The sequence below is a fragment of the Mycteria americana genome, chromosome 2 (genome assembly GCF_035582795.1).
Source record: "Mycteria americana isolate JAX WOST 10 ecotype Jacksonville Zoo and Gardens chromosome 2, USCA_MyAme_1.0, whole genome shotgun sequence".
Lineage (NCBI taxonomy): Eukaryota > Metazoa > Chordata > Aves > Ciconiiformes > Ciconiidae > Mycteria > Mycteria americana.
The window spans coordinates 98,659,364-98,683,721 of NC_134366.1; the positions used below are offsets into that span (position 1 = coordinate 98,659,364).

A 24,358-nucleotide genomic window follows, 5' to 3' on the forward strand; every position below is an offset into this window, starting at 1 on the left:
TGTGGTCATTGCTGAAGACAGCTGCTGGCAGAGATGGACCTCTGGTCTGATCCATTCTGATCATTCCTACACTCTTAGGCTCATGCTCTGGTGCTGCTGAGAAGGGAAGTAGCACTGAGAGGGAGGAAAAAAGATTAAACCATTATGATTTTCTACTTAGGAGTCACTAGCTTCCAAAGATTCATGACACAATTTAATGCTGGCAAATGGGCAGACCCTTTTTTATTGCTTTGAGAAAACTAGGCACAATACTTTGGGGTCAGAGTAAGTGATTCAGTGTTGAATACTGAAATTAATTTGCCAGTTTGAGAATATTTTTGATAGGATCTTTTGCTTTGATGCATGTGGCTAACTTGCGAGATACATAGGTAGCTTTAATCCTTTTTCCATCGTGCGGCTGCCTATTTCTTGCAGCAAGTTTTTCCCCTCACTACAGTCTTGCTTTTTTCACAGCTTTTCTCTCTTGCTTTCAGAGCCATCTGTGCTTTCTCATCATTTTCTTGCAAGGGCCCCAAAGAGAGGCTGTTTTACCAACCTTCCCTTGCTGTAACATTTTTTCTTGTTAATGAACACATCCATTCAAGAAAGTAGCAGAAAATGAAAAGCACTGAAGATAGGGCTACTGTGGGACAAGTTCTTTGTCGGTGTAAATTAATAAGGCTCCATTAAAGTAAACGATACTACAGAATCCTACATCAGCAGAGTCTGGCCAGCAAGCACTTATGTACACAGTACCGAACGGACTAGAAGTGGCTCTGCTGTGCTTTATCTCATCTGTAACATTCTGAGCACTGATACAAAATAAAATGAACACTGACAAAAAGTTAAAGCACCAAATGTCATCAATAAGTGACCAGTAGTAGGGCAAAGCATGAGGAGTGACAGACTGTGACATATGCAATGGTTAAAAGAAAGCCAATTTGCTGAAAACTCCTGTGTTATATGGCACAGCAATAAGGTTCCCCTTAGAGGGTTTAAATAAGAGATGTCAATGGAGTCGAACATGTCACAAGATAATGGACTCCTGCTGCTACATAAATGCTGAGGCATTAAATGTGAAGCATTTACTGAAAATAAATGTTGGAAAAAAGCCAAGAGGTTTCTTTCTAAACTGTGAGGCATTTGTAATGTAAGCAATTATGTATGACAGGATGTCATATCTGTATGTCTTAGGCACTTTATGAAACATGAGGTCAAAGGCACGAACTGAAGTGCACTGAGTGCATTACGGCACTTGAAGAATGATTCTCTTAATGTACTGAAAAACGAGTTCCAATATGTGGGGTTATTATCTCATATCTTTACCCATCATAAAATCACTTTGTTTGCTAAAAGCATAATCTTGGGGTCCTCACTCGGGCAAAGCTCCCACCGATCTGAATAAGCCAGCAGTCAGATAACGACAGAGGTCTGCGAGAATGTTTTTCAGTCTTCCTGACCGAGAGTAAATGTGGCGTCACATACGGCTGAAGAGTAGAGTTTCTTTTGTTGTCTCCAGCTATGTACTGCATTCCTTTGAGAGCACCAGTTCTTTTCTTCTACTGATTAGCTCAAGGCTCAGCAGAGATTGCTTTATAATAAAACTGAGGACTAAATTCAAAAGAAAAACTTCACTGGATATGGCCAGCTGATGTCAAACTGTTGGAGGACTATAGGAAAAGAAAATGTCTTCAGGCTTTAGGAACATGAGGAGATACCGAACCAGCTTGACTGTACTTCAGTTCTAGCAGAACCCCAAGGCCTCGGATGCATTCAGTATTGCCTGGCCTATCTCCATTTACCATAATTTCCATTTACTATTTCCGTATTTCCATTTACTAGCAAAACCACCATGACCTTAAAGTCACAGAATAGGCCCAAGGCTAGTGCTTGTGGATAACCAGCTTGTACCAAACATTCAAATCATCTGATGAGTGTTATCTACCTCTTACTACCCTGTGGTACACTGAATGGTGGCATTGAAAAAAGAGGTAATATACAAACACTTATTTCCGGACTTTCATTCTGCACAGAAATAAGGTTTTTTTACCCAAGTTATGAAAGCTCCCAAACTCACAGCGTAACAGAATTAAGGAAACTTCAAACAGTGAGCTTTGAAACCACATGCATGGGATTACACAGGAAAAAAGAACACTTCTCACCCATTGTGCTCTTCCTCTTGTCTTCCCTCTCTTCTGTCCTGTTTGGCATGGCAGGAGTGGGTGGAGCAGATGCAGCTGGTGGAAGAGGGGCACGCCTCTTCTTTTTCTGTAAATCGTTTAGGGATGTTCCTTGTGAAATCTAGCAAAGTTGAAAAATAGGCACAGTAAAGGATATGTTTTGTCAATGACGTGAATTGTCGGTAACAAAAAAAAATGTGATTGTCATATGACCTAATCTCTCAGCACAGAATATTTATAATGAGTATTTATAGTGACAACAGGATATTAAAAAGACAGATCAGAAGAGATATAGTAATATTGGACTCAGAGAAGGAAACGGACAAGAACTGCAGATGAATGTCACAGCAGAAATATCACTCTGGTAGACATTTGACATTTTTGGTAAAAGGGAAGTTAGAGAGCCCAACACTCAGCAACACACAGGATCACACTACGTGCGTTGTTAAGCTTGAGCCATACCATGGTCTTGTTTTTTCACTGGTTTCTTCAAACTTCAAATTACGGTTAAATACTCCAATAGGAATGGGTAGGGAATAAACTCTCTCTCATTTCTTTCATTTTCCTCTCAAATTCTTGTTTAAGGACTTACAAGAGAAGAATCAGAACTGAGTTTGCTTGCATGATGATGAGATCATACTGTACTCTATTTATGTCTACTGGACTTCACAGACATACTTTTGAAGATCTGTAACACCTCGCCTTCCAATAATTGCAACATGCTGGTCGGCAAGCCAAGACTTCATTATTGTTTACACTGCTTTTAAAAATATGAAAAATTTTATTACAAGTGACTTGCGTTTCACTGGGTTGCATAGTATTTTCTGTAGCTTGTTGGAACTTAGCTCTATTTCCTTTTTCCGGAAAAATAATAACAGTAAAAACATGTAGGAAAATGTGTTGAATTTGTATATTTGAAAGGTACTGACAACACTAGACAGAACCAGGCTTAGCTGAGGCAGAGGGTAATGGGAGCTGCCCACACATGGCATGCTGTTGGCATTCCTCAGTCTTCACATGCATCACTTCACTGCTCTGTCCATCCTGATACTCCCCATAGCTGAAGATAGCTAATATACAGAACTGCCTGGTGGTTTTCTAATATTTCAAAGGCCTAAACAATAATAATAATCTTTTCTTTAACCCAGAGGATTAATGAACCCTTAAAATACATTTGTTGTGGGAGATTTCATTAAACAAGTAACAGCTTCACACTGCTTAAAGCTATTATCAGAATTCAGAGGAAAGGCACTCATTTAGATGTGTCCTTTCCTACACTGAGTGAAAACTCTGAGAATAAATGAATTTTACAAAGAGTAGGACAAATAGAGCCTCTTTCACTTAGCCTTCCTTTTTAAAAGCACTCAGGAGGGTCTTAGGTTATAAATCACAAACATTCAGTTCCCACCTTTCAGGAGAATGCTTTAACTGCTGTGCCACATGACATTTGGACCACCCTCCACCCCTTCTTGCTGAACCTGCATCCTGCATATGGAGAAACTTGGTACTAACTGCACTGGACATAGAGCATGATGAGCTGAGCATAACCAGAGCATAGAGCATAACCAGGATAAGCTGCAGCTTTGTGGCAAACAGTTTCTATAAGATGGAGGGGACAGAGGGTGGGAAATAAAGGTCTCCTGGTCTTGCTTCCTACTACCATGGATTATTTCTGCATTTTACATTAAATGTCCACTGGATACAGCACATGACTAAAGCCAATGAGGCCAATCTAGATAAAGTTAGGCATAATAAATGGGCAAGAATGTTAATAGTAACTAGTCATTCTGCACACTTTAATTTTGGTCACCAAACTTCACGGCATTTGAAAAATTAGACTTATACCCAGAAAAGAGCACCAGGCCAAATGTTCAGGAATGGATACAGCAAAATTTTAGAGCTCCTTTGAAAAACTCTTGCCCAAAGTTAGGGTGTTACTCCGTATTAAGATGGAGCACCTCCCCCGATGAAGATACTGCCTGCCAGTGGTTAGGAACTGACTGCAATTGACTGAAGTTGAATCCCACCCCAATTCTTATAGAATCAGAATGCCCAGTATTGAGCTGAACATGGGAAACTGTTCAGTGAAACAGACTCATCAGGCTTTGGTTTACAGATGAGGAATTACATGCAGGACAGCTACCTAATGCTGCATTCTTTTCCATGTCTATTTGGGGCAATTGGCAAATAGGCATTTGGAAAAAATAACATTCTTTTGCACTGCATTTTAAATAACTAAAGACATGTGAGCATTTAATACCCTATCTTGATTCTTCAGGATACTACCTTACAAAAAAGAGAAAATTATCAAAGTGGGGGCTTCGATTAATCTGACTACAAAGCCTCCAAAATTCAGTACCTATGGAAAACTTGAATCATCTGGCAGACAGGCAGCATCTGAACTTCCCCAACACTTCACAAGCACAAACCATGACTTTTACAGTTAGTTAATGGCATTTTGCAGCTTCCACATTCACTACTGTCTCTCCAGACAGAAAGGTCATTTTACTTGAGAACAAAAAATGGATGGACTGGTGATTTAAAAGATAAGTCTAGGAAATCTGGAGAACCAAGGCAGAAAGTAAGGAAACGTGTTTTTCCACTTGAAATAACAGAGATCACTAATCATCCTTCCCCAAGTACCAGATGAGTGAAGGATGTTAGTTTGGTACAGTCAAATTCCTCAAAGATACATTACTGCTTTACTAAGAAGAAAGGATCCTTGTTAGAAGCCAGCTTATCTTTTTCAGCTCTATGCATTCTTATTTAGTTGAATCTTCTAAGGAACATTAGATAGATGTATGGATGAACACACTGCTACAGCTAAAGAAAAGGCTAGAAAATAGCTAGTGTTCAACTGCAATAATCCAAGTTTGGTCGAATACACACACAAAAATGCTTTTATTATACTGTCAGCTAAGTGCAGTATACTTCACAAACACCATAAAGAAGACGAAAAGCTTGTTTAAAGCCAGCCACACTACAATGTATATAAGAAGTGTCTAGTTCAAGAACAGGTCATAAAAATTGTTAAAAGTAGTTCTTTAATGCCAACCTTGGTAAAGCTATGAGGCTAAACATAAATGGAAAAAACACAAAGAACATTCTGTTTCTTTCTTGCAATTGTATATACCAAAACAATACAACTTGAAAATAATTCGTTATGGCTGGCTGCTTCTTTTATAAAGAAATCAAGCCTTAACAACATTATCTGAAGTAATTTCCCATCCAAACTTTGTTACAGGAGCCCCTCTCTGAGCCTAACAGAGTATTTCCTAGTCTTAGGGCTTGTGCTTCACCTACACAGCATTTTTAACTAGAAGAAATTATTAGGTCAGCTTCTGTTATGCAACAAATACATAATTTTTAAAGATGTTAATCGGTATTCTCTGACTATAATTAATACCATCAACTGAGCTAGAAATTAATAAAGTGGGCCAAAAGGATCTAAGTCTGACAAATAGTGTCACTTCTGTTCCCATATTGTTGAGACCACATACGATGCAAAAACCTATTTTCCATTAAATTCATGTCATGGCTCACATGCTGTTTGAAAAATACTTTCAATATTGCAGACAAAATATCTGAGGAATGTGCTGAATGTGTTTTCCTTCTGTGAAAGCTCAACATCTTTATTAAAATTTGAGGACTTTAGATAAAATTTTAGAATATATTTAGAGCATAACAACAACATCATGGGGAGGTTATGTGTCAAAATCTTGTGGAAAAGAATCCTACAAGGCTAATGCTTGAAATTTTCAATCAGCAGCATTTGACAGTCACCTTACTTTCAAAAGGTCTGTGGATACAATAAGAGTGGATGTGTAAACTGAGTTTGAGTTTCCTCATGCATAAGAATCCAGTATTTTCTTTGGGTTAGGTCGCACTCAATATGAATTCATAAAAAATATTAATGGAGGTCTAAGGAAACAAAAGCCACCACCACCAAAAATTCATCAAGCATTCAAAGACAAGGAGGTTCTCAGAGAAATTTACAATGTGAGCTCCACTCCTTTGCCTTTCCTGTCCTCTACTTACAGGTCAGACACTGGTTTTGTATTTATCAACCCTTCACTATTAATCTTTCTAACACAAATGTTTATCTATGTAAGTACTTGCTAAGTTATCTGGCAAATGCCACCTTTCTTTGATTCACAGACCAAACTAGGCCTAAATTTACTGCAGGCTTACTGCTCCCGAAACTGAGCCTCCTTCTGTAAGACAGAAACTATATCATTAATTTGTGTTCCTCTGCCCCTCCACTATCTACCAACATTCACAAACTATTTGATGACACTGACTACATACCTCAGTCGTCTGAATCACTCCTTTGACCAAGAAGGAAATCTCACTCTACTGTCTCCAAAGACAGATTAAAGACTCTACAGTAGCATACTCAGAGCGCCACACATACTGAAGTCTCTTCCGTTAAGGACAGCCCACACACTCTTGCTGTAGATGGTAGAGAAAAAGGGACTGGGCTTAATGTAACCTTGGAAAGTGCACATAGTACATCCTTGTTAAATAACAAAGTACTGTAATGTTGTAATTACTGCAGTTATATCTTGACTAGTAAAGAACCTAGCAACTACCAAGGTGTTCCAAAATGGTGATATGGCCAGGTAAAAATCCTTAAGCTAACACTAGAAGCCCAGTTGGATTTTGTGGGCTTGACGGAACAATATCATGTAACTTCTAAACTGGATGTTGAAGGCCACTTTGGTGCCTTCCGGGAACTACTGCCTTTCAGGCAACACATTTTGCCCATTTATTGAATAGCTGAGGGGGACTTGATACTCTTCAAGGACTACCATGTTGGGACACAGAGACCAGGAGAATGAGCCATGTTTTCTTCCTTCTCCCAAGACTGATGTCTGGGGAGAAGAGTGGACGTACGAGAGACATGTACTTTCTGCAGGACTAAGAAAGAGCTTGGAAAAATGCTGGGTGATCTCAGCTCAGAAGCACAACTAAGAACACAAGTAGGGAAGAACAACTTAAAAATTGCCATGGAAAGACTTTCTTGGACTTGCACACTAAAAGCGAACAGCACCTCCTTGAGTTACCTGGAACAGGTTTTCCCTGAACAACTGCAGGTTTCTGTTGCAGCTGGTGTCCACACCTACTGAAGAAAGCCTGGATGACTGATAGACAGATTTAAACAGTTCTAACTGTGCCTTCACAGAACACCCCTCAGTGGATCTAGTCAATATGTGATTGAGATGCTACAAAAAAAGGTGCATAGTTTGTATTTCAAAATCCAAACCACTCTTCCCAATATTTTCATAAATATTACAAGAAACATTTGTCTTACGGCAACAGATTTCTCCTTGTACTCTCACTGCTATCATTTTGCCGTAGAACAGGAAAAATGGAAACTTGAAAACCTAACAATTTTCCGGGTTTACTATTTAACAAAATCCTCCTTAAAGCAATTTTCTTCCTGCTCAATCATTGTAGGTTCAGGTGATACACATATTCTATCAGCAATAGGATTATGTCTGGAATAAGAATTGTTTTTAAGGGATGTCCCATGGTAGTTCAGCATATACAAATAAAAAATTGTATAGCATATGATATAAACTGTGTGAAGAAAGCTCATATACTCTTTTGCTTCTTTCTCCTTTTTATGCAACATTACACATCAGGATCTTTTATTGTTTTATAGAATGCTTGTCCTGTTGCGACTTCTGTCTAATCTGGATACAAAATGTCTTGTTTGGGGAAACAGTGAGTGATTGTTTGTAGAAATTATTTTTAGAAGTAAATAAAAAGGACTGGAAAAAGAACACATGGATTCAATCACTGGCATGTCCTGACTACAAACCGGTTTCTATCATCCAGTACTGACTAGAGACACACTCTGATTTAAGCAAGCCAGATTCTGATACACCTGCTGGTGATGATACCGTGTGGGGTCAGAATGCCTATCAAATTACAAGAGTTTTTAAATATGATCCAGAGAAAAATTCAGAGCTAACTTCTAACTGAACAAGCAACAGTATCACCCCAAACTATGTATGGGACCATCCTAACCCTCTTCCCTTCACAAAGAATTTTAAGAAATCTTGAAAGAATTAAGAGCCTTTTCACAAGAAGCTCTAGAAGTAAAAAGAAGAGACACATGTTTTATTAACCAGTTTTAAACTATTGATATAACCATAACTGCACTGATCCTTCTATAGCATTGTGTGAAAGACAAGTGGTAGGTTGGTATGTAAGGAAGATTTATGGTTTGAGAGTTTTAAAAAATATTTTGCTATGATTTTGTACATAATTTAAAGCAGTTGAGAACAAAATATTTTGATCCAAGAGGAGCCATTCTAGGAAAATCAGAGAGATAAATCTTTCAGCTGCAGAACGGAGACATAAATCTGTCCACTAAACTTGATGATATAAAAGCTATTCTATCGAGCTGATTCTGCACTTTCACAGGGCAACAGATGCTTCAATATGCCTAGCACTAGCAACCACAAGAAGTCCCAACTGAACATTAATGTGTCTTAAACAACATTTACTCATATGTCTAATATTCCCTGAACAGGTCATACGTTATTAGGCTTTTCACTGGCATACACCGACAAAGAAAAATTCAGGGAGCTCTCAAAGAAACTGGGCGTATGAGCAATTCATGAGGCTGACCACTGTAAGTTACATTGTATTAAATTGTCTATTCAGCATTGACCTTCTCTACCTTGTTTCCTTATTGGGTAGTACCCCATTTTATTTGATTAAAAACTGAATGTTTAATCCACGAGTACATTACAAACGCCATTCAAAGACAGCAGTCTGATGTTTCCCAAAAACATGTCCTTATGTTGCAGAATGCATTTGTGTGGGTCATTTAAAATGCTTACTAGGATCCCATGCAATGCAACAACATATTGCAAAAACAACATACACAGAGATACTAAAAAATCTGGCACATGGAAACAAATTTTTAAAGAGGATATTATTTGAAAAACTTGTCATTCTGATAAAATGCATAGAAATAACTACACTTTAGAAATTAGCAAGCAATTTCTCTGGATCAGTCATTTTAGTTCTGTACACCTTGATTTTTCAGTGTTGGATCTCACAAACCTGACCATAAAATGAATAATAATAAACTTAAAGGGAGATTTTTAAATAAGCCATACGAAGTTAAGAATTCATGCTGTGATAGCAAGACTGACATTTGGACCAACTAGACCCAATAGCTCGTGTTACTCTGGACATGCCACTCTCACGTGGAACAAGTTAAGGTGGGAGATTCCCAAGCTACTGCCAACATGAGTTCAAGTCCACAATGTAATACCAACTAAGTCTTCAAGCGGGACAGCCATGCTTGTGCCGTGACACAACGCCGCTCTGTATCAGGGTGTTTCCTCCTGACTTCGAAGCTCTGCACCATGCTTCCTTGTACTGTGTTTGGCCCACGTGGTGGTTGCACCCCAGCCACGCTCATGGCCTCAGCTTCTGAGCTGCTTTGCTGCTGGAAGTGTTCAGGTGCTGCGTTAAGTGGGAAGTCTGGCTTACAACTAGAGTGCAAACTGCATTGCTCTTCTGAAAATACCTGTAGTATTTTAATCAGATGTCACAAAATACTGTATAATTTTGCCTACTTTTATGCTGCTTAATTTCAAATTATTTTTTTCTCATTATATAATTCTGGTATTAAACAGGAGTTTGTAACAAAATTTAGTATTCATTACCAAAAATGAAGCTGTGACTGGAAAAACATCTCAGTCTTAATAACAGACAAAAAGCTTAGCGTTACTGGATTTTATAGAAATTGCTATGCTCTTGTGCTATTTTATTCATAAAATGAAGAAGACGAAAGCCAATAATGTCCTTGAATATTCAGCTGACTGGCGACAGAAAGCTAAATCAGTTGACACAAGAAAGCCACTACAAGGTGAAGGGGCAAGCTCATTTTTCCATCTGTTTTTATTGAACACACCCTTCGTGAAATGTCATGGGCAAGGGCAGTTAAAAATTAATGTCATTCTAATCTTCTTTAAACACTTTAACTTGTTCAGTTAAATGTGTCAGACAGGAAACTATCCATAAACAAATTTGAGACGTTAAATTACTAAGATAGCCGTGATTTCCTTCTTTTGCAAAATCTCATTACTAGCTGCAATATTATTTCCACTCAAGGAAGTCACTCTACAACACCAAATATTTTCACATGCATTGAAACATGTAGACTACACAAGTCTGCGGATGTTTGCTTTGGCAGAGAATTGAACTTCCTCTGTTTCTCCGAATACAATGTAATCCTCCTCATTTATGTCTTCATTTAGAGGGGAAAAAACAACAAAAAACCCTCAAACGCTTAAAAATCACATTTTAAAACCACCAGAAACTGATTTGCTACTAAGATTCATTTCTCCTCTAGAGAAGTTGAACAAAAAAGGCAAAAACCACCTCCAAATTTTCACTGCTTATTTGTGCTTATCTTTTTAGTTAGAGCAATACAATTAATAGAACAAATGAACATTAGTAAGAGTTTAAAATACATAGTAGGACTGCAGCTCAGTATTTCTTCTGACAACTTTGTCAATCAGTTTGACATGATCAATGTCATCTCCTTGAGTTATTGCCTTTGGGAAAGGCACTGGCATAAGGATTTTATACATCACCTTTTCTTCCTCAGTCTCAGATCCAGGATTACAGGCTGGCTAATTGGTTAGTTTGCTTGTCTGTCCTTAAAAATCTGAGAGATATTATGAGCCAAATGAAGATCTACAAAATTTATTTTGCATCTTTGTCCAATTTTCTGCCAAAAGGATGGGCTGTAGCCTAAAATCTGTTAGGGCTAGAAAGTGGAAAGCAATCACACAAACGTTTAACCAGGAACAAGGAGAACCATACCCTTTCTACTGCCACTAAGCAACATACCTCCCTGGACCTTAAGTTTTCCTTTACACTTACGATTTTCTTCTGTAGAGATAGCCAAGTTGAATTTCTAGTGCTTAGCGCTAAGTCCGAGGCAATTACCTCAGAAGTCTTCTCAATTCAGAGAAAAACATACCTGACTTATTCCCAGTGTTCACCCCCTCATATCAGCCCTCTCCATCTGCAGGCACACAGAATGCCTGGGAAACCTGGTTTGGGCAATAAGTCAAGTGATAGTTTCGTGCCATCCCTTCCCACTGCCCCCTGCAAATTTTCACTCAGTCTAGTTCCTTCCAGCATTTATAAAGGGCAGCCAGGAGCCCCTACTTCCACAATCTTCAGAAATCAAGAAGAGGGGGGAATAGCAAAGTGGTACCACAGTCTCAATTAGATGTATTACTAGGGACTGTAGCATTACATGGCTCTACATCAAGCTACTCCCCACAAGTATAAGATTTTTATAATCCAAAACTACAAACAGACTCTGCTGCGAAGGTTTGTTAGAGAAACCCACCATGGCACTTTGCTTGCTATCCATGCCTGGAAGCATTAGCAACATAGAGCTGAGCAGGACTCGGGTTGTCTGTTGAGCTATGACTTTCTGATTAAGGTGAGCACACTGCAAACAAAATGAGGTGCCTATTTCTCACAGTGACCTGCACCACCCATCCTCTAAAGAGGTGAAAAACTGAAGTGGTATGCAGTCAGAGGAACTGGATTTGCATTCCTCTCTCCCCACTTCTATTACTTTTGGGATATGACTGTGAATTAACTCAAATGAAACATAGCTTTAAGTAGCAGAGAAAAGTTTTTACTAGATTATACTTATTTGTGATGTATTTTCTTGCTTTCTTGTTCGGCTAAACAATGACCAGAATGCCATGCCATTAAGCCATTAAATTAAACCTGATTTACACAGCATGTATTTACTTAGTTAATTTTTCTATTATATAATTTTTTACCTTTGTAACATGGGATCTAAGAAAGGTGGAGTTACAAGCAAAATCTGAAAAGTGACACAAATACAGTTTCTAAATTAAGCACGGTGTTAGGGTCATTTTTCATTGCTTACTGAATGCCAGGTTCTTCAGAAGTCTTGCTGCTTAAAATGATCTTTGTCTATTAACTTCCCCTAAATACCTTGCCCAACAAAGCCTAATAATTACTTGACACATACTTTCTCTTTAATGAGAGTTAAAGCTTACGATGACATCAGCCTGTCCTATTTGTCTGTGACTTGCAAGCCAGATGAAGTTTACTTACTAAATGTTGCAACCCTGCCAAAATTCAGGGCTGCATAGAACAGTATGTTCGGGCCCTGATGTCTTGCCAGTTTTCAATGAAGTGCTTGACAGAGACCACATGTGGAGGTCAAGTGATACTATCGTGATCTCACCAGATGGTAAGTTGTGGTATTATTCCCAAGGCAGGTAGTATAGTCTGTTCAGAAACAGTTGGCAGGTGATCCATGAACTCACAGCCAGAAGCAACTGGATTATTGCAAAAGCTCAAGAACGTTATTGATGTTGGCGAAAAGACTATTCCAAGAATTTTTCTTGCACGTAATTCAAGGACTCAAGTCCTAAGATGTATGTTTTCTTGCAAAAAAAATAAAAGGATCTATTTTATTAACTGCTATCTTAAATCAGAAACCCTCCTGTCAAAGAAATCTTGTATTCTTGCATGATTATTATGTGATGTATGTTAAATGGTAAAATAAAGACACTGCAAGCTCATCTTGCTTCGGTTCTTGTAACGTATTAAGGATCATCAGGTCACTCTGACCATGGAGAAATCTTACAAAATTTGGTAGATTATATTCTCCCACCCCTCCACAGTAACAGCTTATCCAAGTCAAAGTGTGAAACACTCAGCACTTCACGCAGTCCAGCCTTAAGTTAAAGCAGGTAAGCAATTTAAATCACTATTGAACTGACATTGCTACTATTTCCTGGACAAAGTTGCAAAAAATAACTATTTCTAAAAAGGCAATAAAGCCACAAAGTGGACTCCTTTTATGCAGCAGCAGCTTTTTTCCCCAAGCTAAAGCAGCAATATTCTTTCAGGAAAAGACATAATTTTAAAGCAGACTTTAACATTTCAAGTTCCTCTGGTGCAAAACCTATTAATTGACCATGACCTTTATCTGAGTAAAGACAGATTCTCAAAGGGCCAGGGTAAAGGCAGTCTTACTTCCCCTTGCACTTCTGAGAGGCTGTATCTTCTGGCTAACATCAAAACCTCCACTGAAATTCTACACTAACATCCTCATTCATACTGGCCCAACTTCAGAAAAAAATATAATCAGCTGCACTTAATCACTTCGTGACTAAGAAAGCTAAGATTCCTTTTAATTAATTAATCACACTGGGACACCTTATTCTATTTAAAATTATGGGACAAAAGAATTGGAAAATAAGTATATTAATTACAAATCAAAAAAAAAAGGGGGAGACGACACAAAAACTCCTGGAAAATAAGTTGGCTGCCTAAAAAAAAAGTTGCCTAAAGTTATTAAAATGCTTTTTGAAATTTTGTTTTTAAGATGGGACACATGCTGCTAGTAAAGAAATGTGCAGGAACACAAAGTTGAGCATTAGGAGCTCTAAAGAGGATGGGTGGCAATTTGGACTGAAACTATGGAATTTCTCTAGATGTATAGAGAAGAAAATTCAGTAATATTATATTAAAAGTAACATACCCTTAACTGATACTCTTTGAAGGTATTAAGAAAGTAGTCACTACAGTGCATGTATCATCTAGCTGTAGCCCTTGATACCTACTGTAAAGGAATTAATGTGTTTAATTAAGTGTGCATATACCACAATTAATTTTTAGAGCCGTTTTTCTCATAAAAAGAGGTACAAATTACTCCCTTTCACTAGCAGCTTTTTTTGAGCCTTCCTAAATTTGATGCTTTACATGACAGCAAGATAAGCCGTCATTGCACTCTTCTCTCTTTTCTTTTAATTTGGGCCTGCATCATTTATCCAAACTAGAGAGTACTTGTCTAGCTAAATTAAGCATCCAGACTGCACAGCAAACATTATCTGATGTTCTGTCGGCTAGTTTCATGTTTGCCATCTGAGCGTTGTTTTGTCAGACATGAAAAGAACCAGTCTGGATACTTCTCATTCAGCTAACTGAATGTCATGTTTAAAGTTCTTTAGGGAAAAATGAACAAATCACCTTCAAATTGGAAATTAATTGTTCTGTGTTCTAATTTCTTAGTCATTTATTGCAGTGTAGGGCTTTTTAAGGACCACAGACCTCTTTTACCACTCACTCTTGTTTCTACTAATTGGTTCTGGTACATCTTGATAATAGGCTCTGCAATAGGATAGCACTAGCCAGGATCAGCTTCAGTGGAAATATTAAATAGATAAAACTTTTCAGGTTTATGACCCGTTACAAAGATCATCGTTTCTCTAAAACTTAATTTAGTATGTCATCACAGAATTTCATGTCTGTGAAGGGCAACAATTTGTACATGGCTTTTTCAACACAAGGCAATTAACTGAAAGTCGTTAAGAAAAGCTCCACCCTTATACACTCTTCTTAAAGAAATATTGCCTGATCCTTTGGGCAAAACTGGATAGATCCAGGAAAGCAGCACACCGTAAGAGATCAATTTGACTTGCTATCTCCTGAAAGGTAGAAATATCATCATTTGCGAAGCAAAACAATAGCCCCATCACTGCACAAGACAGAAGTGCCCCAACAATTCCTTCCTCAAAAGACTTGCAGTCTAGAGAATATTTGGCATGGACCTGGATCTGGTATTGATTTCAAATGGAATGGGATCAGGTCTTTCATGCTGCTTTTTATTTGGTCAGTGGAAGGCACATGTCCAGTAGAGTGCACTGGACATCACCCACACAGCTCTCAGTTACCTGTAATTTGAGCTGCATACCTGCACCTCAATATTTTGAGATGCAGCCCAGGGGGGCTGCAAATATGACCCTCAGAGACCCAAAGATCCTCAGGCTCTTTGATACTGCAGTTACAGTACTAAGTTGTAACATGTATACCAGGCAAGTTGCTTTAGGGTTCATGCTGGAAAATTCTTACTGCTCATATGATTTACTGGCAAAACTTATGGTCTCATTCTGCAAGTGAAAAGTTTTGCACTTATGAGCACAAAACAAAGAGAGTGATGATTGCTAATAGCAATCAAAGACAGCTGTTTCTGTTTTTAACGAGACATGTTGCCTGGTTATCAAATTACCAGTGATAAGAAGACCTAGTGAAGTCATTGAGAATGCTGCCAGTGACTTTCCTGGAGTGGTATCAGATCATATGAGACAAATATTTAGGTATGAATCTCTTCAGTATTCCAGTATTCTCCAAAAATAGCTGTACTCGGTTGCTTAGGTACTTAGATTGAGGGTTCTGCTCAGGCTTCTGTATCACTGTGGCAAGCACCTAGAGGACAGCAGAAAAAAAGGGAAGATATGTTCGATACTACCTTCTGCCTAGTACTTTTGCAGCCACCAACCATCTTCATGTCAGGGACTTCCTGGTGCCGCTTATATTTAAAAATTCACAACAGATTTGTCGTCCTTACAGCATTTGTTCAGTCTCCTCTTGAGCCCCTGTAAACTTTTAGCACCCATATCGACCCTTGGCAAGGAGTTCCACAGATACACTACTTGCATGAAGAATCACACTCTTTGGTTTTGTGGTTTGCCTGTTTCCTACTAGCTTCAGATGCTCTTGTAATGGCTGGTTGAACAGTCAAATCCCTATCCATAGTCTTTATGCCACTTTTTCAAGACGAAGAATCACGGTTTACTTAGTTGTACAGTTGTCCCTGTATTAAGCTACTCCATACCTTTGATCACCCTTGATGCCCTTCCATGTGTCTCTTCCCATTCCGTAATACCCTTCTGAAACAAGGGGAACACTACTGCAGTATTTAAGACAGCATAATAAAGCTCACAATACAGTGGTGTAATGAAGTTCTCTTTTTCTCTCCTAAAAGGCTCTGCATCTGATTGGCTTTTTTGATTGCTGCTGAGCTTTGAGCTGACTTTTTTCAAAGTATGTCTTATGGTCCTAAAATCTTCCTCACCGGTTACTGCCAGCTGAAAGACCAGTATTTTACAAGATACTAGGGAAAATTAAGAGTGGTCTTTCCTCACGTATATCATTTCACACTTAACCTACACAGAATTTTACTTGCTTTCACCTGCAAGTGCTGCCAGCACTCAATTTCACAAGGTCTTTCAACAGTTGTTCTTCATACTCAGCCTTTGCCCTTACTATCTGGATAACTCAAGTACCAGCAACAAACTTTGACACTTTACTGTTTTTTTTCCAGGTCACTTCTTAATATGATGAACATAGATCCTCAAACACTCCAAAGCTGTTGCAACATTCCACCACTAGATGAGCAGATAATTTACTCCTAACCAGCTATTCCTCTTTTCTTTTCTTTCCTGTCAGTTATTTAAGAGTAACATGACCTTCCTCCTTATGGAACAGGGATTTGGTTTCCTTAAGAAATCTCTGGTGAGGGACCTCAGTGGAAGCTTTGTGGAAACCCAGACAGGCTGTATCAACCAGATCACACATATCCACCTGTTTGCTGAATGCATCAAGAACACTCTAAGAGAGTTGTAAGGCAGGGTTTCTGTTTTACTAAAGCTGTATTTACCCTATTCATTATCTTCATAGAGATGCCAACTAATTTAATTCTCTACTATATTTCTAGTATTTTTTCCAGTACATAAGCCACATTAGGAGGCTTATAGTGTTCTTAATTTCCCTCATACTTTGCAAAAACCAACTCTACTTCCACGCTTTTTCTCTGAATTTCTTTAAGAAAATCCAAAGTGTGGCATCAGTAGCATTCAGCAACAGTATTCAGTAATATTTTCTCTATTTCTTTGCCCCACATGGTAGAAAGAGACTTAATACAGATACAGTTATTTGACAGCATCTTTTCCATTTCAGATACACTGTAGTCTCCGGTGCATCATCTTGAGAATACTTTGCACAGCTACTGCTCAGACAAAGGAACTAGAGTGCACTCCTTAGACAAAGGAGCTAAAGTGCATTCCTTATCCATGCTATTGGACAAGCTCGATGTTCATTATCTGCCTATGTGGGCAACCTTAACCTATGAAACATATAAAGCAAAGCTGAACTGTTTTACTATCCTAGGAGGCAATTCTCTGGCCAAAGAGTAAGGCAGTGTTTATGTCAGAGTGGCAAAATAAATTATTTTTATATGTCTATATGAGCAAAGGAAAAAGACCCCAGCTTATCCATAAACTCTCAACATCTATAGAAATGCATGAATTAAACAAGCTTCTAAATAAAATTTCAGACAGAATGACTGGAATAAACGCCCTAAAGAGAGATGGCTACTAAAAGCCTAATGGAAAGTTTCATAATTACCATGCAGTATTTACAGCCTAATACATCCAAAATAAGTGATTGCTACATGAATTTGATGTGAAATACAGAGAAATAAATACAATCTCCATTTTTAATGGTTTTATCTATTAATAATCTATCTATTTGTATTAACGCACAGAGACAGACTCAGCTACTCTTTGACCTTATCAAAATACTGCCTCAGGCCAATTGTGTAAGTTCCCAGCCTCTTGATCTGGCATCGTACAGCAGTACAGTGTGCACTCCAGCACCTAATATCCAAACTCTAATACAGAAACTAGGAAGGAAGCATGACTTAACAAGTTTTCTTAGCAGCTGTACTACCTCTCCATCATCTCAAGAACTCTGGAAATTAGCATTAGGTTTATTCTTAAACCATGAAGGGACATCTCATACATTCTTGACTACCTGCTGACTTCTTAAAAAAAAAAAAAAGCTTATAAATAAGCATAATTTTATGCTTATTTGATGTGAGCATAAAATTCTTCTTTTATGCTTACACAACCTGGGCACCTGAACAGTATTCTGGCAAAAGAGCATCTTTTAATAAAGATTCAATATCCCTGCCCTCATCACAAAAATGCTGTCGAGAGATATCACACATTGCCTTGCCTGAGTTCTAAAAAGTCTGCCACCAAAACTGAAGAAGATCATAGCTAACGCTTATGATATCCTCAGTTAATGAACAAAGACAAAGGAACTTTTAAAAATAACATGCACCATTCACATTTCAGGCCTTCTTCGGACACAAAAAGAAAACCAAACCAGAACAAGCTATAAAGGTGTACAAACTCAATCATTAAATTCTTTTTAATCAACATTTTAAAAAAATTAAAATGTCAGTCAAGTGTTCTCCCTCCTCCTTCGGAACAAATCTTGCTTTCATATCCTCAGGGAACTGAAGATGCACTATTTTGTAGTCATAAAAGACACATTTTGAAAAACAGCTTTTTCCTACAGCAGAAACTGATTCATCGCATCCTTCCTCAGAATGTGAAAAAAGTGTCTGTTATTCTCAAAGGAGACTTCTGGATGCTCCACAGAAAAAAAAACAAAGCAAAACAAAAATACACTCACAGAACACTTAAGGGAGAAAGGAAATGTGTCATAAGAGAAAGGTTGAGAAGACCTCACCCAGAAGACCTCTGAGTCAGAAGAAACCTCCCTTCCTCTCTGAAAGATGATAAAAAAAACATGCACTCGTATCTTGTTGACTTCTAGTAGACATTTCTGGCTTAGGTGTAACCTATGAAAGGGAGATAACTAATCTGAGTCCATTCACCCTTTTGCTGAATTCTAGGCTCCTTATTAAAACAGAATACAAGTGTCAGATGGTCTCCACTGTGAGCTGCTCATTACCTTTCACCTTATACAGAAGTACAGAAAAAAGCATAAGGTAAAAGGGAAGAAACTACCTAGAGCAGAAGGCTATTCTGCTGCAGTATGAAAAATAAACAACCCCTCCCCCAAGTAGGACTACAATAATTTGTACAAAAGCCGGATCAACCCACTAGGTAAATCTAAAGCAATCTGAAACTCTTCCTCTCGGGACTCAGGACTGATCAGAGTGGAGTTTTCACAATAATGAACTACAGCAGACACAAGGGAAGAGGTAGAAGACAGTAAGCTGGTAAGAGTATGGTGCTTATAGAGGTGATCACAACAGGTGTTAATAAAGCAGGCTTTAGACACCTGCCCACAATAACTCTCAGTTCGGTAGGTAACCGTAGTAGATGTTCTCATCCCGTTGTGATTCTTCTGTCCCTCAACTTCCCTACAATTGCAGCGCCTGCTGGTATCATGCCTCTACCATAAAATTATGCTTCTGATAGTCCAAGAAAATTTGCAGAGGAAAAAAGGCTGTCATCCACACAAACACAGGTTCTTTCTAAGCACTCAGCTGTTTCTCAGAAGGAAAGCCAACTGCAGGAGTAGTATTATTTGAAATATCAGATATATCCAAAATACCCAGGGACAAAGTAGACTGAAGAAACCTTAACTCACAGGGCACACAGATAGAGAGCTCTACTGATGGCGTTTTACTAACACAGCTGTGCATGCTAGGAACTTAACTTACTCTACACTGTTCTACAGGATCTCTATTCATTGCTTTAGGGCTTAATTTGCAGCCACAGGGAAATATGTCATTTTGAAAACCTGAGGAGAATAGCAGTAACAGTATGATTTCATACCAATCAAGATTATCCTTGCAGTCAGCTAACCACGAATCTGTGGCATTAGATTATGAAGAAGTAAGGTGGAAGAGAGGTAATCACTTTGTGCAAACATGCAAGAAAGATATCTGCAAAAAACCCCGCTATGCTGGGGGGACATTAGTGGAAGAAATGCTTGCTTTGCTCAGGTTTTTATATTAACAATCTCAATTTAAACTCCTTTTGCGACAGAAGGTGGCATAGTGAAGAATAATGTGATATTAAAATCACGGTGGCCAGATATTGAGTTGCTGAGCAACCAGACGTAGCTTCTGACATCTTAAAAGTTCAGAAAACGTCAAGCTAGAAACTCAGCTTCCTAATTGCAGACAGCTGAGCTAACCATTTCTAAAAATCTTGGCCACTGTTTTAAAATACATTTTACTTTTAAGGAAGATAATGAGTCACATTTCCAAGTGGCTTCCAAGTCCATGCCTGTAGCATACATACGTACACATGGGAAATTTGAGAACTGCAAATTCAGGGACTGACTCTGGAAATTTGGGTGAGTCTATGGTTCAATAACGCTTTGAACAAATTTAATATATTAACTATGATTTCAATATAATTTTATTCATACATTTCCTTCACTGCCGGTCTGTTATTTTTACTACTTGAACATTATTTTGAATGAATTCCAGGTATGTTTTCACTATATGTTGTGGTCATTTGCAACGTCATTTAAAGTATTGCAGGGTTGCCTGCAGATGGGAGCAAATTCAATGGCTTTCAGCAGGACATTTCACTAGAGTATTTCCTCCTTTTGACAAACTTTTAATATGGTCAATCAATCAGAGGGGACCCAAGCTTTCAATCACCGATGTGTTCTATTTATATTGGTTTATATATAAAAGGACAGTGAACAGTACTGTAACACAAATTCTGTTGTGAGAACGGCATCCCTACCAAAGGCATGAAAATGCTACTAAATGGCTAGGATGCCTAACCCAGTGTCCTAACAGCTCTGAGGCACTCCTATCACCGATTGCCGGCAGAATCAGAACTTTTTCAAGTGCAATATGCACTGGAACAGGGGAACATGCGTCACAGGAGGCTGCTGTCTCCAACAGGAGTACAGAAACACTTGAAACGGAAGAAAAAAAAAAGACAGAAGAAGAATAAAAAACATGTGGTGGTCAATATTAGATATTATCCACTAAGACGGCAAAATAACATTTCCTCTGCATTTCCACATTTTTAATTTCCTTCTGTTTAATAAGACGTACAGCAAATACTAAAAGTATTTTTTCTATATAAAATAGAAATTTGGCAAATTTTTAGTGTGAGTACCTTACTTTCTCCAGGAAAGATATGAAAGTTTCATTTCTATTTGTTCATGTTAAAATGACTCTCTTAAAGCTGAACGTATCATTTAGCCATAAAACTGGTCAAAAATAAACTGGAGGTAGGGAAAAAGAAAGCTGCCAGCAATGATCTGAGCAAGATTGTGACTCTCTTTGGCTGCAATACTCCTTTTTATGCACATGAGTAAGCCTTTTGAATTAGTATGTTATTCTTGGTGAGAAAACATCAGCCTTGATAAAACACTGAGGGCGAGTAGTCTGCTCTAAAGGTATGGCCTTGACCAAGAATGGGGAGTCAACAACTGTCCTCAGCAATCCAAGTTTGAGATCTAAACAGAGAGGAGAGGAAGGTAAGAAGCAAGGCAAAACCCACAGTATGTCACATACGTTAGTTTGTCTACAGCAATCTCCAGGAAACTATACAAACATGGAAATAAACCTGAAAATTGTGTTTGTTTATAATGGTACCTTCTGAAAGCGAGGCCAGTCCGTCACCTGCGCTAAAAGCAACGATACAATTTTTATTTAAACCCACTGTCTTGCCATATTACAACTAAGATTAAAATCTATGAAACAAACATTAGAAGATTGTATTTGTTATATCGCCCCATTCTTCTATTAGTACAGGAATTTAACCGGCTAGTAACAAATCCCAAATGCCTCCTGTTACATCTACATATTACATGAAAGTGCTTCCATTCTGAAAATCGCAGCAGCTGAAGCAGCACATGGCTCCTTTATCACAGTCCACAAGTTGCATTTCTGGCTTCTGCAGTTGACATCAGAGCTATTATACAGATGAAGGCACTGAAGTGCCCTCTTTTAATTCTGATGTTGACTCCAAAAAGCCTCATGATTTTATTCTCAATAAACCACTCCATTTCATAGAAAAGGCTCTTACAGAAAGTCCCTGAGGCCTTCTTTATCATCCCCCCTCACTCCAATTTCTGTATTTCCCCACACACGCTAAAAAAAAAAAAAAAAAAGAGTAATTATCCCCATAAACTAATTCACCAGTGCACAATACTCTTGACCTCCAAAAGACTCAAATACTCCATTCCAGAGTTCTTCCAAGAAATGACCCAAACACACTTCTTTTTCTTTTAAAGAGAGGTCAATGAATAAGCCTCTGAGGAGATGCGTTTAATTCTGTCAGACTTCACGTGTGGCTTTTCTCTGTGTGCTCTATCTACAATGGCATACTCATACAGTTTTCTCTCAGATATTTTGTCTATATGGTCCATGCTTTTTGAGGTGGGGACTCAGTTTACACTATGCCTACCGTAAGGTGGCCCCAAATTCTGCTAGCACATCATCTAAAGTGCTGTGACAGAGAACAGAGATTGTTTGCAGAGGCGGTTCAGTTTTTGCTCACCCTCTACACTGTTCTGCTCTGCTCTCTGGATGGTGTGCGTTCCATGTTGCAATTTAAGAAAGGAGGGGACCTCCTTGCTTCTAAAGCATCCAACCTTCTGGATTTCATACTGGAAATGTTACCATACACTGGTTTTTTGAAGTATATTTTTTCAAGTGACTTCTCATTATTCTAAATAGCATCTCTTGGGAGATGTTTAAAAAAATGGGGGGGGAAGTCTCCAGGGAAGAAATCCATAGACTCCTTTCTTTGACTCTGCAATCCTTTGCAAACTACTTAGTGCATGTTCAGCACACTCTGAAACATTGCTCAATTATGGTCTGAACAGAAATGAGTATTTTCTAGAACAGATTTAAAACAGTTACAGAGGGAACACTACCTCTAAAGAGACGCAGAAAACTAATGATGCTGCACTAAAAAGTAATTAAAGTTACTGCAGGGGCCTTACCCTCCAGGAGGTAAATTACTGTAAGCCCCACAGAAACAAAAGCTGCAATATGGTAAAATTATATTGCAGTAATCCAGCTATCCAGAAAACCGAGTGGAGAAAATCTAAATCTAAAGCATAAATTAAAACACCCCAGTCTTCATACACAGGGATATTTTTGATTGCAACCAGTACGCATGGAGATAAGACATACAGTCCTAAAGCATCATCTATGCTGTAAAGACAATTGAATGCCCTGGAGCTTAACAACGGGTTAAAAATAATGAGCTTATTGGGTTGGAAGGTCAAACTATAGGTACTCATAAAAGCCACAGTATGTGCTTTTCTACACACATTTATGGAACCAGATAGTTAAAAAAGAAAAAACCTTCTGAAAGTTCAGAATACCACCTTTTTCATTTTCTATTAATGTGCTACTGGAAATAAACATGTTCCCCTTTTGCAGGATCTTCCTGTTAGTAACAGTTGCACATAAATAAAGTTTTCTAAACAAACATCTTATCTTTTTATGGAAGGAAGTCCATTAATAAGGAATTGACGTCCTTCCCTGAAAAAAAAGATCTGTGCTAATTCTTTCCCATAAACTAAAGAAATAAACTTGCACCCTGAGATTTTTTACTCTATTTTCACAGCAAACTGGATAGTCTGCACGTAGATAAAATAGGACTGTTCGGGTTTTGTTATAAACAATATCCCTGTTGCTACCTTGCCACATAATACTGAATAATTAATCTCTTCCCTTGGTTTTTGATTGCTTCATGGAACTTGTGCTTCATTTCAACTGTGCTCCACACACTCTTTTTCAAACTACAGGGCAGCCTGTGAGCAACTTTCAGCCTGGGAGCTTCAGAAGCACACCATAACTGTTTAATATTTTGACCTATTCAACCATTTTCAGAAAGATGTCCTTTACCCAACAAATGCAGCCAAACAGACCCTAGCAACTGTGCTCATAATCTACTGTGCTCTTCATTGGCTTTGTCAGCTACCAAGACATTTCTACTGCCCAAAATTAACTTTGTCATGGAAAATCCTCTGACGTAACCTTCATCTGTTTCCCTTCTTCAAAATAGCTTTTCCTTTAGACTAAGAGAATTTGAAGTTGACACTGTACTGTATGCTACTTGTGATAAATAAAATAAATACTCTTCTCCCAATGGCTTCAGAAAGCCAGCACTTTAATCTATTTGCAACAATGCTGAAAATAGAAATGTTAACATGTTTAAAGAGAGTTCAGATTTTCAGTGGTTTTGTGCAACACAATTTAAAATCTCAATGCCACACTGCATGGAGATAAGCCCAAGTGAATGGCAAAATAATATAGTCTGTGATTACCATACTTGTATAAACTTAAAGAGTTATAACGCCATAGTATTTTTGTATGAAAAGATCTATTTATCTTAAACACATTAAATGTTTAACTCTGGGGGACACAAGAAACCTCATCAAAATATTTACAGTAGGAATTTCAAAAGGAAATTTTTAAAAAGAAAGTGCACCAAATGTTGCAAGAAAACATTGTTTCTCTTCAGCTGTGTCTATAAATGAGTGGTATTCCAAAGGCATCTATT

General features: G+C 38.2%; 1 protein-coding gene across 8 annotated transcripts in view; it reads right to left on the minus strand.

The window, feature by feature from the left end:
* The window catches only part of COBL (cordon-bleu WH2 repeat protein), a 164,441-nt gene that overhangs the window by 50,884 nt on the left and 89,199 nt on the right, over positions 1 to 24,358 (minus strand). For all 8 annotated transcript variants that reach the window (XM_075494105.1, XM_075494106.1, XM_075494111.1 and 5 more), the window contains one exon: positions 2,142 to 2,280. In XM_075494105.1, coding sequence (XP_075350220.1) covers positions 2,142 to 2,280 — 139 coding nt within the window. The remainder of the gene's footprint in view (positions 1 to 2,141; positions 2,281 to 24,358) is intronic.